At 42.0% G+C, this 19,965-nt stretch overlaps 2 protein-coding genes across 3 annotated transcripts in view; both read left to right on the plus strand.

Annotated features, from left to right (window-relative positions):
• Positions 1–19,965, plus strand: part of LOC138949041 (TRMT1-like protein) — a 322,855-nt gene that overhangs the window by 15,983 nt on the left and 286,907 nt on the right. The gene's annotated exons all lie outside the window — the stretch shown is intronic.
• Positions 117–19,379, plus strand: LOC138947981 (uncharacterized). The gene is made up of 9 exons (XM_070319506.1): positions 117–256; positions 8,539–8,685; positions 10,314–10,418; positions 10,627–11,427; positions 12,170–12,259; positions 14,758–14,932; positions 16,746–16,937; positions 17,361–17,546; positions 18,332–19,379. Exons 1-9 carry the CDS (start codon positions 117–119, stop codon positions 18,626–18,628), a joined length of 2,133 nt encoding a protein of 710 aa, XP_070175607.1. The 3' UTR covers positions 18,629–19,379.

The raw sequence follows: 19,965 nt of genomic DNA on the forward strand, positions 1-19,965 counted from the left end.
TTTTGTTCTTTCATTCGGAAGCAAACATAGACTTCTGGGGGATCTTCCAGGTGTGAGATTAATACGAAGAGACATAGTATGATAGACTGATAGGGACACAGTTGTCAAATTCAATCATGACGAAAGTAAAGAATCAGAAGCTCACAAGCGTTGCCGATCAACTAAACCACAACACTGCCTTCATGTCTCGCTCAAAGAAAGAAGAGGAGAGACACCAGGCACAAATGTCAGAGAAGCTCCGCAATGATATGCTGAGGTATGTATAGCCAGAGACGGTAATGTTGAACTTCTGCGTTGTAAATAATCCCTGAGACATCAATGTTTATGTTTCTGGCAAGGTTCAGACTGGGAGGAAAAGACTATGGGTAATTTGAGCCCCTCCCTCTATCAAATTCTGAAGGGACATAGACGAAGACATGTATGTATAGTACCAAGCAGATAAGGGGGTTCACCACTCCCAGAATGTTCTTTTCCAAAGAAGCAGGCTAATCTTTGTAGTAGCAATCCCGCCCCACCTGAGCTAAGAAATTGTCACTGCATCATGTTTGTGTGTCAGTTTGTCTGTCTGTATGCATATATGTGTGTTTAATGATGTAACAGGCAAGACAAGACAACAATAGTTCATTTCTCTGTGAATATGCATGGGTGGCACAGTGGTAATTAAGTAATCTCGATTCACCCTTTGACTCACTGGAGGGAATAGACCTTTTCGGTATCTGAGCAGCTCTCGCGAGACACGCTCTTTGTTATGCGTTGAACATCGCGAGAACTTTGAACCTTGGCTTGTGCAGCTCGCACGAGATCGCTGTACCGCATGCTTTGCTATATGCTCTGAAGTTTGCGAGAGATTACGAGAGCTTGGAATACTGTAAGAGAAACCGTGACTGTCGGAAGGGTTGTCATGCCAAGACAGCTGACGTAACTAATATAGGCCGAAGGAATGATTATGACGCAGTGGAAGTGACGTGCGAATTCTCGACCGGCGGGTAGGCGCAGTTAATCAGAGAAATCAGAACCACACAGACGTTACGTCGCCCCGAAAGGGATCCCCGTATCAAGTAAGTCACTTGGGTAGAACATGGTCGCCCGTGCTTAGCTTGCCGTCCCAGTAGATAATGGCCGCTAGGGACGGACGGCCATACTTGCCAAGGGCACACTATGGGTATCCCGTAAAACCCGTGTAAAATATTACATTGGTGGAAAACGTCTCTGGTGATGATCTGATTGACTGCCGGGGACATATGGAGTTTCCTCCGGTGTCCTCCTTTTTTGTTTCATTCTAATTTATGGTTACCTTGCATAGGAGTAAAGGATTGTTTTAGTTTCGAAATTGTTTAGGGAATTTTTAGTTTCCGTTGCCTCTATAGACTCAATCGGGTGCACAAAGTGTAGCCGAGTGAGAACTTGATTGTAAACATAATTGAATTGGGTAACGTTTCGGATTCCTGGAATGAATTAAACAAAGTCTTATGTTTTTAATTCGAAATCGTTTAGAGATTTTTGAGTTTCCGTTGCCTCTGTAGACTCAATCGGGTGCACAAAGTGTAGCCGAGTGAGAACTTGACGGTAAAAACAATAAACTGGGAAACGTTTCGGGTTCCTGGAATGAAATAAACAAATTCTTATGTTTTTAATAATATTAGACAAGTAGGTTTTTGATTAATTTCCCGTTGCACAGATATCAAACGTCGCAAGTTGTGACGAACGAGGCCACTTGCGGTTTACAAAATACCTACAATCCGTTGCTTTGAGCAAGTTTTTGTTATTATATTTGCAAGGTGTTTGTTGTTATAATGAAGGAGATGCATTTTGAATAGGAGGGTTGATGGAATAGTTTTTAAGTTTAAAAATTCTTCCAATTTATTTTGGCGTTCGTTGGAGATGTCGTCTGCTTAACGTTAGAACCGGAAGTGAGATCATAATTATTTTTTCAAGGCCGCCATTATGTGTGTTGCTTCCGGTTCGAGTGTTGTGTTTTTCGTGTTGATCGTCGTAAGTTTACTTGTAATAGCATGATGGATTTATGGTTTTGATATGGGAATATTAAGTTCAGCTATCAGACTTTGCCGGTTTGAATAGGGGATATGGCGTTTAAAAGTTCAGCTATCAGACTTTGCCGGTTTGAATAGGGAATATGGCGTTTAAAAGTTCAGCTATCGGACTATGTTCGGTTTGTTATGGGAATATTAAGTTCAGCTATCAGACTATGTTCATTTATGCATCGCGTAAAATGTGTGTAGATTGCATCATAACCGTTTCGTCCGCGTACGTTTCGTCTTTTTCGTGCGGCAGCGAGCTGGATTTCGCTCAAGATATTTTGTTGTTGAGATTTTGTTTCCAGTACTGAATCTTCAGAATTCAGATCTAGATCTCGTTCGCATTCTGTTATTAACCCTGCCTGTTTGCTGTAGATTTACTTTGAAACGAGGTATGCTTTGATCTTAGATCTGTCTGGATCTATTTTTGTTTTCTCTTTCGTTTGGTAGCAGTCGTTCGTTCTACAGAGGCCACGTAGCCGTCTGTGAGGCAGAACATTGACAACTTCGGCGTTTTTCAGAAATAAATTTTCATTTTCTACAATTCGATTAGGGTTTCTTTGTTTCCCGTTACACTGTTCTATTTGCATGTGATTTTCTCGGATAAAATCCGGTGAAATTTACGCATGCGTCGTACCACATGCGGTCATCACTAGATCCTCTCGTAGATCGCTAGCGCTGATCGTAGAGACAATAATGTTCAGTTTGCTTTTGCAAGGTGCGATTTTGTTATCGGATTTATTATTCTTTGCTCTTGAAGAATCTTCGCTAGATTCTGTGCTTTCTGTTTCAGACATTTTTGGGTCCAAATCGTGAAGTCTTGTAAACTGCCGAGTTCGTTCGATTTTCAATATAGCGTTTGTGCTGTTGGTGTAGTCTTGGTCAACCCAGGATCATAAGCATTGCGGAACTCCAGTCTCGTAGTCTTGGTTTGGGTGACGTCGACTGTTTTAGTTTTCGTAAGCTTGTGACGTAAATTCACGAAGGAGTATCACTTCATTTCCATTTCACTTAGTTCCATATAATTATGGTTGTTCACTCATTGTTCACGGGGTTACAAATAAAAAGAAAATGTAAATGAATAAATGAACAACAAAGAAAGAAAGAAATTAAAGAACATCAAACACGTTTTGGATGAACTGTAAATTAGTGGTTTAATTTGTTTGTATTTCGTGTGTGTACAACACTTTATTGATTTAGGGGGTAATGTAGTCACTGTTTGCATTGTTTCACAGTGATCGATTAATTCATTGAAAGTATAAGGCATTCATTCTGTAGACCATTATTAGTCATTGTGCATTATACGCTTTGAAATTTAAGTTGCTTACATTCACCTTAATTCATGGTCATCGATAATAATTGTTTGGCTGGTGGAGAACTGGGTAAGAAATATCCATAATAGGATATTGGAATGATAAGTTTACGAGACCGTTTAACAGCAAACAGGTACGGTACGTAACAAATATCAAAAGTGATAAGAAGTCGCGATGTTTGTCGGGAGAAACTTTCAACAGCGTTTCCGAGTATTCTTCACGTAAAAAATGGATTGCAGTTGAACTGCAGGATACAAACGATACCGGGCGACCAGTTGTTTCTGGACCGCTGTATTTCTGTTTGTGTCGGCTGCACTGAACTCCTAAACAATACGAATTAACAGGTGTAGACGGAGCCGCTCTAAATCCTCGTTTCGCCGGGTATCGAGTAGAAAATGGCGCTTTGTCACTAAAACACACTGTCGGCAAATGGTGCATTTGAACACGGAGCATAATCAAAGGCAAGTGGAGACCAAGACGTTCAGATCACATCGAGCTTTGAGTGACACGTGATAGTGGTCATCTGTAAAACTGTCAGAACTGCGGTGGCAGGGCGAACTTATCCGTGCCCATGGTTCCGTTTTTATAGCGGGAGGATAAGGAACTTGAGACCAAGACGCTCAGTTCAACACCAAGTTCCTGGTGTTGGGAAGCTGAGACTGATAAGTTTTGTCTCAGGACATTGACAGTTGCGATCCGTAGTCACGTGAGAGTGGTCTTTGTGTTTCTAACATTGTCAGAACTGCAGTGGCAGGCCAATTCTCCATACCCATGTTCCCGTTTTCACAGCGGGTGGAGACAGAATTTGAGACCGATATGCTCAGTTAACCTGAAGCTTAAATGGTCGGGTAGCTGAGAATAGTTGTGTCTCAGAACACCGCCGCAGCAAGCAGTTACGCTCCGTGGTCCTGTTTTTCAGAACGGGTGAAAAGGGAGACAGTTGCACAAAATGCCTATCGCAGACAGCCTAAGGGTGGGGGCCTGTTTTCAAATACTGGTAGTGCTCCCCAGAGAAGCTTTTATAGGTCAACACCAAAGAAGGAGATACTCAAACATTTCCTAGCAGCTCAAGTTCCTTGCGGTGTTCGGTGGTTTTGCACCAACTGTAGGTAAAAGAAGAGTGGCCAAGCACGTGCACATATATATGCAGTTATCTAGTGTAACGAAGCACTTCACATGCGATGGGGGATGTTTCTATTTCTGCAGGTAGCACTAGCAGGAAAGCCTGAAGTTTGATATAAGAATGAAGAGGGTGTCTCGTACAGATGAAAAGAAGATTAAAAATCATATAAGCTGCTGATCTGCTGATAACAATTCAGGTCTGCAGTGATGTTTAAAAAACCCAAACAAGAGCAGTACACAAAGACAAAGCAGATACTTGGAAAGGATTATGTTGACATGTGTTGCAAAATGGAAAGGTATTGCCACGAAAAGATGATGGACATGGAAAGAAAGGCATTGTCCTGGAAAGATGATGGACATGGAAAGAAAGGCATTGTCCTGGAAAGATGATGGAAATGGAAAAAGAAAAGAAAAAATGGCATTGTCCTGGAAAGATGCTGGACATGGAAAGAAGCGAAAAAATGGCATTGCCATGGAAAGAAAGGCATTGTCCTGGAAAAAATATGGAAATGGCGAAAGAAAGGAAAAGAAAAAATGGCTTGGAAAGATGATTGAAATGTAAAAGAACCGTATTGCTGTGGAAAAGCTGTGAATTTAACGCAGAAAACAGTAGTCCTCTCTAAATCTGTGTGTGCAATGCTCCTTTGTAAAGTTGTAACAGAAAGTTAGCAGTACAGCATACTGTATCAACAGAAATTATTGCACTTTGTGGCTGATTTAGCCAACAGAGAGTTTAGGAACTCTACTACTTGTGTTACCACATTGGAATAGTGAATAATTGATAATTTCGGAAATCAGAAAACCTATTACATCACAGCCAGTATTTTAGACAATAATGTGGGGTTTACAACTTGGGATGCATATCCCGAAATAGCTGCGGTTTTCCTCCAAATATCTGTTACAGTCATAAGAATGAAGGATAACTTGCCATTACTAGAGAAGTATACCGCTTACAAATTCAGCCAGGGCAAAACAAGGTTGGAAAGGGGCAGTCGCTGTACTTACATTGCTCTAGACGAAAGGTTTCAGCACTTACATTGAGCAAAGTATACCGGCAAGACAAGCCACTAAAACACTTTGCGGTAGCCGGCGTTGCAGCTTGGCATGGTAAGATCAAAGGGGTATAGGTAGCAAGAAGGAAGATGTACTCAGTGAATCCGTGCAGCTGGAAATCCGAGTCAAGCCGTATCAGTCGCGTGTTTACAGCTAATGGAGACTGAAACCATGATTGCAGTGACTCGTCTCAAGTTTGTAGACGTCAACTAAACTGCAGGGTCGTTCTGGTCTTTCGCTACCGTTGCGCCGGTCGGGTGGTTGTACATGAACGAACGGCCAGTGGAGACTTAAACTGAAACCATGATGGTAGTGACTCTTCTCACATTTGAAGACGTCAAATAAACTTCAGGGTCGTTATGGTCTTTCGCTACCGGTGCGTCGGTCGGGTGATTGTTCGAGAACGAACAGGGTCGTTCTGGTCTTTCGCTACCGTTGCGCCGGTCGGGTGGTTGTACCTAAACGAACGGCCAGTGGAGACTTAAAACTGAAACCATGATGGTAGTGACTCTTCTCACATTTGAAGACGTCATATAAACTTCAGGGTCGTTATGGTCTTTCGCTACCGGTGCGTCGGTCGGGTGTTTGTTCGAGAACGAACGAGCGCGTCCTTTGCTTTGGTCTTGAGCTGACGAGGCTCGTCGGTCCCCTTGATGAATTGAATATTCATCATTAAATGGTCTTTTAAACAGCCCATAGAAGCACTGTTGCTCGTGGTGCATGTTGTGAAGACGTTTGTGTTTTCCAGCTGGGTTGGCAATTGGAGACCAGTGGAGGCCACTTGTTGGTTGATGGACCCAGATTTTGAAGTTCTGTTGTTGTTTAAAAAGTGTTACTGTTGTTGAATTGTTGTTCAGCCGGTAAGCTGAACTCGGTTGTGTTCTACAAATTTGTTCCACATTTGTTTACATTATCTCGTTGTTCAACGGTTTAGAAGGTAAGCTGGACTTAAATGTTTGATACCCGTAAAACAACTGTTGCTGTTTAGTTTTGGATTGTAATTGTTATAAAGTGGGTTTTATGTTCCCAAAATTTATCTAATGTATATTGGGGAATGTACTCTTTTTATTCACATTGAGATTTCTATAATTCCATAGCGGGCCGTGGTATTCTCAAATCTTCTGACAAAGTACATAAGTTATTAAAGCATTGTATGAATCAATTTTCAATAGTGGCGTCAGCAAAATATAAACTTTTGCTAAGTTACCAAACAGTCTGGCCTGGCATAGTACAGTTAGGATAAAGTTAAATGGAACACTATATATTTTGATAAATAATAGCATTAATTGCAGCACCATTATAGTGGGAGTTTATAAAGAAAAACAAGTTAATACGTTATTTAGTTAAGTGCCGGGAAGTAACATAATGGGTCAATGTTGTTTTAGAATGAATAAAATGAGGATTATAGTTAAGAGGAGATTTGATTTGCAATACAATCATTCGTAATTAAAGGGGTCTTTGATAAAACGGGGAGGAATGTAAGAGAAACCGTGACTGTCGGAAGGGTTGTCATGCCAAGACAGCTGACGTAACTAATATAGGCCGAAGGAATGATTATGACGCAGTGGAAGTGACGTGCGAATTCTCGACCGGCGGGTAGGCGCAGTTAATCAGAGAAATCAGAACCACACAGACGTTACGTCGCCCCGAAAGGGATCCCCGTATCAAGTAAGTCACTTGGGTAGAACATGGTCGCCCGTGCTTAGCTTGCCGTCCCAGTAGATAATGGCCGCTAGGGACGGACGGCCATACTTGCCAAGGGCACACTATGGGTATCCCGTAAAACCCGTGTAAAATATTACAATACCGATAGGGTCTATTCTGGGTCATTTTCAGAATTTATGTGCATCAATGGTGCGTTATTTCTTCTTCTTCGTTCATGGGCTTAGACTCCCACGTACACTCGTGTTTTTGCACGAGTGGAATTTTACGTGTATGACCGTTTTTACCCCGCCATTTAGGCAGCCATACGCCGCTTTCGGAGGAAGCATGCTGGGTATTTTTCGTGTTTCTATAACCCACCGAACTCTGACATGGATTACAGGATCTTTTCCGTGCGCACTTGGTCTTGTGCTTGCGTGTACACACGAAGGGGGATAAGCCACTGGCAGGTCTGCACATAAGTTGACCTGGGAGATCGGAAAAATCTCCACACTTAACCCACCAGGCGGCTGCGGCAGGGATTCGAACCCTCAACCTTCCGATTAAGAGGCCGATGTCTTACCACCCCGCCACAGCGCCCGTCTATGGTGCATTATTAAACCGAACCCTCCTCTGAGGCTGATCTGATGACAAACAATTAGAACCCCAGATCAGGCAAAAAAGCTTGAATCTTCATCAACAATTAATGCTGAATCTGTAAACAATGAAAAGTGCAGCAGAAAGACAGAACCTCCCGGGCAGAGGCCTTTTTGTAAATTTATGTAAGGGAAAGGGTATAGCCGAGTGGTAAGTGCACTTGCCTCGGAAGCGAGAGGTTGCGAGTTCAACCCTGGGTTGGGGCGTAAGCAATTTTCTTCCCCCTTTCCTAACCCAGGTGGTGAGTTCAAGTGCTAGTCTTTCGGATGAGAAGAAAAACCGAGGTCCCTTCGTGTACACTACATTGGGGTGTGCACGTTAAAGATCCCACGATTGACAAAAGGGTCTTTCCTGGCAAAATTGTATAGGCATAGATAAAAAATGTCCACCAAATACCCATGTGACTTGGAATAATAGGCCGTAAAAAGTAAATATTCGCCGTAATGGCTTGAGATTTACTGGCCGATATGAATGCGTGATATATTGTGTACAAAATTCCATCTCACACGGCAGAAATTAATATGTAAAGCGCTTAGAGAACGTCAAGCGCTATATAAATCTCCCATATAAATATATATAAATAGGCATTGGTGCATTAATGTTTGTTTGTCCATTCATTTTAAATATTAATCAGACTGATTTACCAACCTCACAACCAAGGAAATCTCTCTCGTCCAATACTGCATAAGTAGTAGGGAGTGGTGGGACCACTTCAGGTGCATTTTAGGTGGTGAAGGCAACCCGGCTAGCGACCACTCTGAAGTGACCAAGGACACACCCGGCAGTGACTACCTAGATGAGCCCATCTCGGCTGATGAGATAGAGATTGGTATCAAGAAATTGAAATTAAACAAGTCACCCGGGTACGATGGCGTTTGTGCTGGAATGTTAAAAAACTCTTGTTTAATCAATAAAATGTCTTACGTCTTACTGCATTATCTAACCGAACAGTTATTCATCAAATTCTTTCATGACTAGACTTTTCTTTTAAGGCCAAAAAAAAAAAAAGGTCTGTTTACGGTAACATAGGCCAAAAAAATAGGGTCGGGATTTTTGTGTTTTTTTTTTCTCTCCAAAAAACCATATTTTTACGTTATTTTGCAAAAAAAAACAAGATTTTTTTTTTTTTTTTTTCCCCAAATGCCAAAGAAAGTCTAGGGTCGCGCGGAAAAAATAGGATCGGTCGGGTTACCGTAAACAGACCTTTTTTTTTTTTTGGCCTAATCAACTGATGGTGCCGGTGTTTGACTTTCTTCCTGTGTTTCAGAATAAGACGTGAAGAAATATTCCCAGACATGCAGTATGTGAACGGCAGTCATGTATTTCCAGGACACCAACTGATCATCAGAAGCAGGTATAGTGTGGCAAAGATCTGTGTGCATTTGTCTGGCTTTAAGATGGGACTTTAAAAAAGGAGAGATTGATCGACCCTTGATATCAAGGTTGCTGCTTCAAGGTGGAATAGGATCTGTAACGTCTTTCAGTTCAGCACATACACGGAGGCAACTCCTGTCAGTGTGTTCCAAGCTTTATTCATTTCTTAGTAGAGGCAAGCACATGTATGGTACAGAGTCGACCCAGATATTCTCTAGCATCGTGGGAAGTCACGTGCAGTGCGCATGTCCCTGTCAGTGCATGAAGTGATCCACTCATCAAAGTGTATTTCATTTTTCTTTTTTTTTCATTTCATTTTCATTAATTTATTGTTCCATTGCTGGAAAATTCGGGTCGCTTCCTCCCAGTGGAAAGCTAGCAGCAACAGAGTCTCGCTACCCAGGTGTCTGCGTGTTTAGGTGTATTCAGCCACCTGCACTTATGGCAGAATGACCAAGGTCTTGTACGTGCCATTGTGGTGACACAGGGGGGGGGACATGGCTTCCGTCTCTGGGTCTGCACATAAAGTTGACCAGTGTCTGTCCCAGCCCGAATTCGAACCAGCGACCTTCCGATTCACAAGTCCAGTGCTCTACCAACTGAGCTACCATGGTGGTAATGGGTCACGTTGGAGATTGTATGCTCTTCCTCTTCATTCTTGTTCTTGTGCTAAAGTTTAAATTTTGGGCTGCAACTTCCATGTGCATGCACTCGATCATACTTCGTAGATTTTTATGTTTATGAATATGAGTATCCCCCTCTTCACCTCCTCCCTCTGCAATTTTTAACAGTTATACTCTGATTTTGGGAAAACTCGGATTCTCTGTGGATATAGTGGAACCCCCTTTTGGGACCTCAAAAATCTGAGAAAATCAGATCTTACAAAGAGGGGGGGGGGGGGGTCCACAGGGGAAGGGGATGGTGGTTCTTAAAGTAGAGGTAAATCTATTGATGTTAATATTATGAGCAAAATAAGCGAGGTCTTAAAAGGGACTTTTCTTAAAGAGAGTTGTCTTAAAGGAAGGTTCCACTGTGTAAGTAGTACACGAAAAATTAACTGCTTTTTAATGCAAAACAGCTGTTCAAACATTGGTTTTGATTGCCTCTGGTGTTCCAGGTTGCATGGTGTACCGATTGACGACTGGTTTCAATCATCGCCGGGGGAATTGCCAGTTCTTCAGCTTAGCCAAAAGTCACCAGATGAGAGCAAAACATTTCTTGAGTGAGTATCATGCTGATATGTGCATGATTGAAACATATTCTCTTGGTGAAGTAATGTTTAGGGATGCCACATATATATACTCACACCCACAATCTGAGACACGTACATGCACAGACACAAATCATTTGCACATATGCATGCAAACACAAATATTCAAATGTGCACAGCCTACATAAGATGCTCATTTTAAATACTTTTTCTTTTGCAGTACTCTCTACACATCAGAACATATGGACAAAGGATTCATCATCAGAGGACTCAAACTTCCAGACCATGTTGACATCTCAGGATTAGTAGTCGACTGTTCTGATGAAGTCCCAAATATTGCCGACAACCAGACTCAAAATGGACCAGAGGAGACAAAATCAGCTGATGTCAGTTCTTCTCAAACCTCACAGACGATTCGTTCAGAAGATGAACAACTGGCATCATCAACTCTTCCTGATGCAGTGGTTGAAGAAGCTTCTGCAGATGACGAGGGTAGCCAGGATGCAGAGAAGGAAAACGGTAGTGCAAGAGAGCTTACTGCAAGTAAGGATGCAAATCCTGAGGATATAGATTCAGATGAAAATACTGGGGCAAATTCTCACTGTCGGGGAAAGCAAGGATCAGCAGGGTATTCTGCAGTTTTGGCGGAAAATAATGCCGGAGATTCCAAGATACTCGAGTCGTCTACGGGTGATTCCAGTGTCACTGAGACGGCTTCTCTGCCGGACAGTCTTACAAGCGAAAACGGTGCACACAGTAATCAACTGAACAAGGATGAAGGAGATGACACAGAGGTCACGAGCGATAATTCATCAAAAGACAGCCCTGTGAAAGAATGTCCCGCAACAGCTGAGAACACAACTGTTGGACTGGCCGAAGAAAAATGTGAGGGTGACAGCAACAAGGATATTTCTTACAGGCCTTGCAGTAATCTGTCGTCGGATCTCCTACAGTTTTACCAAAGCGGTGACAAGACAGACTGCTGTTTGAAGGTGGAGGGTCAGAAGCTGATGGCACACAGGTAAGCGTGGGTGTAGCAATACAGTGGAACCTCCCTTTCAAGACCCAGTTTTCTCAGACTTTCTATTCATAATCTCTGTAAATTTACTCCCAATTTAAGACTCCATCCTTTTTAAGACCTTCTTCTTCTTCGTTCGTGGGCTTAAACTCCCACGTACACTCGTGTTTTTTGCACGAGTGGAATTTTACGTGTATGACCGTTTTTTACCCCGCCATTTAGGCAGCCATACGCCGTTTTCGGAGGAAGCATGCTGGGTATTTTCGTGTTTCTATAACCCACCGAACTCTGACATGGATTACAGGATCTTTTTCGTGCGCACTTGGTCTTGTGCTTGCGTGTACACACGGGGGGTGTTCGGACACCGAGGAGGGTCTGCACACAAAGTTGACTCTGAGAAATAAATCTCTCGCCGAACGTGGGGACGAACTCACACTGACAGCGGCCAACTGGATACAAATCCAGCACGCTACCGACTGAGCTACATCCCCGCCCAAGACCTGATTTTCTCAGATTTGTTTAGGTCTTAAAAGGGGGTTCCACTGAAACAATAAAAGCATTTTTTCCCATTAAAATGTAGACATACACATGGAACATTGTCTGACGTAGCTTTGTGTGCCAGTTAATGACTCACAAGTTGAATGATCCTGGGATTCAAACACTCAAGTACACTCTTATTTTCATGCAGACGGATCAGGATCCATCATTTTTCATTATATTTTGTCTTGATCTTGTTCCATTTCAGGTGCATTCTTGCTGCCCGATGTGAGTACTTCAGTGCCATGTTTGCAGGTTCTTGGTCTGAGACTGATGAAATTGAAATTGAACTCCACGAGTAAGTACGTTGACACCTCTGTTCTTTAAAGGCTGCCATATTCGTAGCGTTCATTAATTAATTCATATTGTTTACATGTGCCAATAATGTTATAAAACTGTACCTAAGGGGATATAATAACGATTGGCTGTAGCTTTCGAACACAGAAAAATTATTTCAGTATTGCAGAGTGGTGTTGATAGTGTCGAATGTAAACAGAACAGTCTCAAAGTGAAAGATGATGTTTTCCGGAAATTGCGCAGGCGGAAATATACGATCTCTCACAGCACATATTCGCAAGAAAAAGGCCACAGGCTTCAGCTGACAAGCTACAAGTACATCTAATTATCTAATAGGCCTATGTACTCGCGTGTCCAGCAAAACTTTGGCGAGTTCAGTATCCCCTTTGTACTTGGTTCTCAATTTGAAGCGATGGGCCTCTGACGAAAACAATCTTTCTTCCAGCGCGACCCAGCGCTGGTGCTGCGTGGTGAGGAGTCCACCTTCTCTTCTCAGCAGATTTAGTGGCCTTGACAGCTTTAGACGGGTTTACTTATATCTTTTTTGCCATTGTACGCAACCGCACTTTGACTGTCTCCGACGCCATCTTTGGTTTACGAAACGTCACAAAGTGACGTCAACGGTCTAAAAATAGCCCAAGTCCTGGAGAACTGTTGCTAAACATAGCAATAAAGAATTAGTTATTTCTCGTAATTGGTAAGGACTTCAAACCTAAAACTTTGCAGGAAGCTTAAACATCCCCGCAACGATGGGAAAAGCCCTGGAAGTAATTAAACTAATTAAATAGGACTATATGTCAGCCTTTAAAGGGGCAGTGCTTTTTTGCTCTTGACTAACCTAATTCAGTCTCAAAGATTTATGGTTGGCTGGTGCATTAATTGAAAATGGACTTTCATCACTCAAAAATTGAAGTCCTTTGGTAGTGGTATAGGGAGCAAAAGTATCCAACAGTGTTCTCCTCTTCAATTCTTGTACTTTTAACGCCAATAACCATCACAAAGTATAATGCCTGGAGTTGCACTTTTCTTCTTCATGTATTTTCAGAGATGTTCAGATTTCAGTGCCTGCGTATTATTCAGACATTAACGTTGACATTTGGTTTATTGTGTGTGTTTACGGGAAACCTTCTTTTCCTTCAGCGTTGTGTCGTTCATAGTCTTATGCCTGCTGATGTTATGAAGTGGCAAGTTTGGGGCAGTAAAAGTTCTGTCGATTTTAAGACATTCACTCACCTGAGCAACGAGATGTATGCATTATACCCCCCGCGGGTTAGGGGGAGTCCCATATTGGTTGGGACGAGAAAGAATTTACCCGATGCTAACCAGCATGTCGTAAGAGGCGACTAACAGGTTCTGTTTCTCCTTTTACCCTTGTTAAGTGTTTCTTGTATAGAATATAGTCAATGTTTGTAAAGATTTTAGTCAAGCAGTATGTAAGAAATGTTACGTCCTTTGTACTGGAAACTTGCATTCTCCCAGTAAGGTCATATATTGTACTACGTTGCAAGCCCCTGGAGCAATTTTTTGATTAGTGCTTTTGTGAACAAAAAACAATTAACAAGTGGCTCTATCCCATCTCCCCCCTTTCCCCTATCCCATCTCCCCCTTTCCCCCGTCGCGATATAACCTTGAATGGTTGAAAACGACGTTAAACACCAAATACAGAAAGAAAGAAAGAATGTATGCATTATGCACACACACAAATAGTCTGTCTACGGTATCCTGACCGACCCTATTTTTTCGCGCGACCCTAGACTTTTTTTGGCATTTGGGAAAAAATAAAAAATAAATAAAAAATAAAAAAAGTCTTTGGTTTTTTTGGCAAAATAGCTTAAAAATATGGTTTTGGGGAAAGAGAAAAAAATAATTTCCCGACCTACCGACCCTATTTTTTTGGCCTATGTTACCGTAAAGATACTTTTTTTTTTTTTTTTTTTGCGTTAATTGTTGACTTGCTGCTACAGTGGTCACCCACCTCCCCCCCCCCCCCCTACCTTTAGACCTCACTCATTTTTAGAAGGTGGATGGGGGTTGGGTTTTATAGTTTAAAGGTAAACAAAAACATGCCAGGAACAGAAACTTGAAAAAAGCAAGGTCTGTAAGGGTTTAGGGCAGGGGGGGGGGGGGTGGGGGGTAGGATAGTAATATCAGGGAGTCCTAATAGGGGAAATACACTGTACCAGTGGCTGTTTAGGCCAAATAAAAATATATGTTGGTTTAGGGTAACCCGACTGACCCTATTTTTTCCCGCTGACCCTAAAACTTCTCCTTTCTCAAAAAAACAAAAACTTTTGACACATTTTGCGAACCATACCAAGATTAAGAGAAGTAACCTTTCAAATCGACTAAATTAAAAAAAAAAAATTTTTAAAGCCGACCTACCGACCCTATCTTTTTTGGTAACGTTACCCTAAACCAACATATATTTGTGTTTGGCCTTACCATCTATGCATGTAGCTTTTAAACATTTCACTTACAACTGGCACCTTTCTCTTGCAGTGTGAAGGCACCTTCGATGAAGTACATCTTGCTGTTTCTCTATGGAGCCATGGTTGACGTTCCTATCACTGACATCACGGCCGTCATTCAAGCCTCCGACATGTACGGCGTGCAGGGCTTCAAGGATTGGCTCTGCTTCCAGATTGTCAGAGACTTCTGTCATTTCTTCCACAAGGTGAGAATTCAGACGGGCGCAGTGGCCTAGTGGATAAGACATTGGCCTCGAAAGGTCCTGAGTTCAAATCTTGGCCGTGGCCGCCTGGTGGGTTAAGGGTGGATATTTTTTCCAATCTCCCAGGTCAACTTATGTGCGGAACTGCTAGTGACTTACCCCCTTAGTGCGTACACGCAAGCACAAGACCAAGTGCGCACAGAAAAGATCTTGTAACCCATGTCAGAGTTTGATGGGTTATAGAAACACGAAAATACCCAGCATGCTTCCCCTGAAAGCGGCGTATGCTGCAAGAATGGCGGGGTAAAAGCGGTCATACACGTAAAAACCCACATTGTGAAAAAACATGAGTGAACGTGGGAGTTTCAGCCCATGCACAAAGAAGAAAGATGGTGAGAATTCAGAGTTTGTAATGAGCTTGAGCAAACCACCTTTAAGCTACCTGGGTTGGTTTTTTTGTGTGTTTTTTTAATTTCTTTTACTAGAACTTTTCTTATCTCCTGGAAAGAAACCATTCACACTGGCTTTGCACCCAACAATATTTACACTATTCCATTCCATTTCAGTCAAATCACAACAACAAAAACACCTGAAGTTGTGGTAATTTTTAAGAGTTTTTGGCACTCCTCAATGTCACTTTTCCCCACAGTAAACAAGTTTGACAATTGTGCTGAAATGACAGCAACAGTTTTGGTGATTTGAAAGAAGTGTTGGTGTATCACCAAGTGCCGACGCTAAACAAAATCCCTGCTGAGTCAACTTCATGTGTGTAGACTCCATACTCAACTCAACTCTCAACTCAACTCAAATTTTATTGGCTTCAATTTTCACATAGAAGAATTTGTCTTGCGCTTGGGATTAAGACATAGGCAGAAAGTAAGAGTATAACATATAAAAACAGCATTCATATCACATTTCATGTATCACACACAGTAATCACTAGTATAGGCCTAGGCCTACAGATATCACATTGTCCCTGTATCACACATGCAAATAAATAGTATCACATTTTCCACGTATCACACACAATATATACATTACATAACATACAGCAAGTTTCCATCTCCCGCGCCCCCCCCCCCCCCCTCCCACACATACATATCCTCGCACGTGCGTCGACTCCATACAAATGACATCATCAGTCCATTAACTAAAATGCACAATGACTAGTAGAGGGTACATGATACACAATACGTGCTCAACTAGACCTGCTAACTAAAATAATAGCAGAGACAGAAACAAGAACTGGGCACAACATTTACACGTGTGTGACCTACTTTACATCAAGTGCCTGTGATCTATAAATAACAATGATTGCGTTTAAAATAAGACATGAATAGTGCCGATGTTTGCTAACAATGAATACATAAAAACTAAGATAAGAATGTATGTGCTTTCATAATATGATTATTTTATAAAACACTGGGAAAATTGGAAGATAATTTTTATACGAAACTGCGCACATTGAGTCGAGGTCTGTAGCGTGTGTGTTCGGAGGCAGAAGACACACATGGCTGTGGATATTAATTGTTGTGAGATTCGATGGATTAGAAATAAGTGCATGTCTCACCATCATTTCCACAGAGTGCACAAATGATCATTGCACACGTTAAAGATCCAACCACAGATCATTCCGTTTCCAATGCGTCTGACTCAAACTCTGAAAATATTATCTGCAGCCAGCGCGGTAAGATCGTGTTAGGTGACGTGCTTCATTGGGTGCAGGAGAAAGATGTGGCAGGTAGTGTGCATACACACCAATACAACACATTAACATTGTTTTTTTGATTTTGATTTTTTCTCTATTGTTTCTCAGCCATGTCAAGACTGCACAAGGATGGTACCGGATGTGTTGGTCTTGGCCACTCAGTTTAACCTGGCAGATCTCTCGGAGCGAGCCAAACGCTGGATGGCAACACACTTCCGGCGAATTTGGGAGATGCAGACGTTTGGGAGTCTGCCGCCGTCTCTTTTGGAAGAGTGCACTAAGGCTGTGATTGATCAGATGGTTTGTTGCAATCTAATTCTCTCAGCATGTGTCATTGTTTTTGTATGTGAGCGTGTGTGTATGTGTAGGAAGTGGTCTGAACACATGGCTAACTACATTTTAGTGTACACTCCAAATCTGACAGTGTCATAAATCTCAGAAAATCACATTAAAATTATGTGTGTTGCTGGCAAGTGCAAAACCTATATCTCACGGAAATTGGAAAAATTATTTTTCTCACAGCAGATGATCGAACTAAACATAGTGCAGTATTTGTAGAACATTGTGTTTGGAACAAAACAATTACCCGGTAGTCAGAATACAAACGTGATGGTCACTGTCTAACAATTTCTTTTACAGTGTTTTTTTTGTTTTAAATTAAAAAACTACGAGAGTCACTGCACAATTCATGAGGTTTGTGCTAATGTGAAGGTATGTTTTCAGAGCATTCAGAACGTCACACAGATCATTCTGGATGCGCATGACTTGGCGCGCACCCTGCAGCAAAACCACCGCTCATCAGAACAGGTGCAGATTGCAGCCATTCAGATCACTGACAAGGCCCTCGCATTTTGCGCTCAACACTTTCCACAACTGGTGAAGTCACCGAACTTTTTCTCTTGGTCTAAGGTAAGTTATTGGAAATGTTCAGAAAATGCTCATCTTGTGCCAAATTTAATTAGAAGAGGTTGAATATTGTCAGACATGGGTATGGTACATGTAGCATGTTCAGAACAATGTCTTGAAAGCCTTGTGTTCACTGCCCATATTACGGAATTTAAGAAGGTCCTAGCTAAATGTATGTTCTAAGGTGACAGTTTAAATCAGACCAAGTATTTTTATATATCTGTTGTAAGTTGACAGTTTAAATCAGAGCAAGTCTTTTTTAATCAGTTTGTTTTCTGTGGCACCATTATAATAGATTAAACCTCAAGAAACCTCAATCAAATCTAGCCTTACAACACTTACAATGGCAACTGAGATGACATCCCCCTTGTTGTCAACCGCCAATGTCTCAGCATTGCAGGTGTGTTTTAATAACGGGTATATTTTGTGTACAGTTAGTAAACAAAGTGTTATGCATGAGAAAGTGCCCAGTTGGGTTGGACATAAGGATTGGGTCGGATTAGTTGAAATCTCAAATCTCAGTTCAGTGCTTGATTGGGCATTTTCTTGTGCATACCATCCCAGGTGTCCTCTCATTGGTGGCAGTGGGCCTGACACCATAGGTGCCACTATATGCATAAAATAATGTCTTTTTAGGCCACAACAAAAAAAGTTGGTTTAGGGTAATGTGACCAACAAAAATAGTAGGTAGGCTTCTTTTTTTCTTCTTTCGGGTCGGTTGGGTTACCCTAAACAACTTTTTTTGTTGTCGTTTGCCTTATGTGTGTGCGTTATATTTCCCCTCTCAGAGTGGAGCGTGGTGCCTAGACCTACTGGCCGAGAGTTACACCATGGCGGTCAGCCTGCTACAACCAGACGCTGCGTGTGAGGTGTACACCTCTCTGCGAAACCAGTTGGCCCACTGCGAGAAGACTACAGCAGATGGGGGTGGAGGTATTGCCTCTGGGGTAATTGTTGTCGTTTGTATGCACTATCATGGGTGGGATTCTTCCGGTATATGCCTGAAATCCGGATTCGATTATGGCCTTTTTTTTTCTCTCTTTTTTTTTTTCTTTGGCGGCCCCCAGACCCCCCAGGATGCATGACATTTTTCAGTCCCACCCATGCACTATGGATAAAATGTAAAATTCTTTTGAAAGACAGCTACAGTAGCCTGTTATGTGGGAGAACAAATCTGGTTACATCAACCTTATACAGTGACATATCTTTCGAGTATTTTAAAAAAACTAAAAAAAACATAAGGAACTTCCATCAAAAGTGGGAGAACAAATCTGGTTACATCAAGCTTATACAGTGACATATCTTTCGAGTATTTAAAAAAAAAAAAAAAAAAAAAAAAAGGAACTTCCATCAAAAGTGTTGATCTTGTTTGTTTGACATTTTTTGTCCTGAAAAACAAAGGGACAGAAGAGCTGTAAATACATATACGATATGTGCAACAAGAGTACGTGCGAGTTGTGCTGAACCAATCTCCTGCCAACCTGAGAGAATAACAAGCATTTAAATTAAGGAGCAACTTTCATCCTCAAATTGACATTTTCAGTGTACGTTCTTTATGACAATAAGCGTAGAGTGCTGCCCTGTCACGTAGTCTGAAACCAAATTCGAAATCCAAAGCATCATTATAATCATCCTCATCTCATTAATCATCCAAAATATAAATTGTCCTTGCTCTTGTGGCCCTTCCTGCCCGGAACTCTCATGGTGACCTTGGTCTCAGTGTTCCTGTTCCATCCTTCCCTGAATAGTAGTTCTGCTGTCAGTCTTCAACGTGTGACGTTCTGGGGGGTCGACGGAGGGACGTGGTGGCGGTCTGCTCTCTGGAGGGGTGGCCGAGTGGTAACGCACTTGCGCTCGGAAGCGAGAGGTTGCGAGTTCGACCCTGGGTCAGGGCGTTAGCAATTTTCTCCCCCCTTTCCTAACCTAGGTGGTGGGTTCAAGTGCTAGTCTTTCGGATGAGACGAAAAACCGAGGTCCCTTCGTGTACACTACATTGGGGTGTGCACGTTAAAGATCCCACGATTGACAAAAGGGTCTTTCCTGGCAAAATTGTATAGGCATAGATAAAAATGTCCACCAAAATACCCGTGTGACTTGGAATAATAGGCCGTGAAAAGTAGGATATGCGCCGAAATGGCTGCGATCTGCTGGCCGATGCGAATGCGTGACGTATTGTGTAAAAAAATTCCATCTCACACGGCATAAATAAATCCCTGCGCCTTGAATATGTTCGCGATATAAATTGCATAAAAATTAAAAATAAAAAAGTAAATAAATCCCTGCGCTTACAACTGTACCCACGGAATACGCGCGATATAAGCCTCATATTGATTGATTGATTGATTGATTGGAGGGGACGCTCACTCAGTCTGGCTCCGCGACTTAAAGTCAATGTCGTTTGTAGGGGGCATAGTAGGTAGTG

This window comes from Littorina saxatilis, linkage group LG15 (assembly GCF_037325665.1).
Source record: "Littorina saxatilis isolate snail1 linkage group LG15, US_GU_Lsax_2.0, whole genome shotgun sequence".
Lineage (NCBI taxonomy): Eukaryota > Metazoa > Mollusca > Gastropoda > Littorinimorpha > Littorinidae > Littorina > Littorina saxatilis.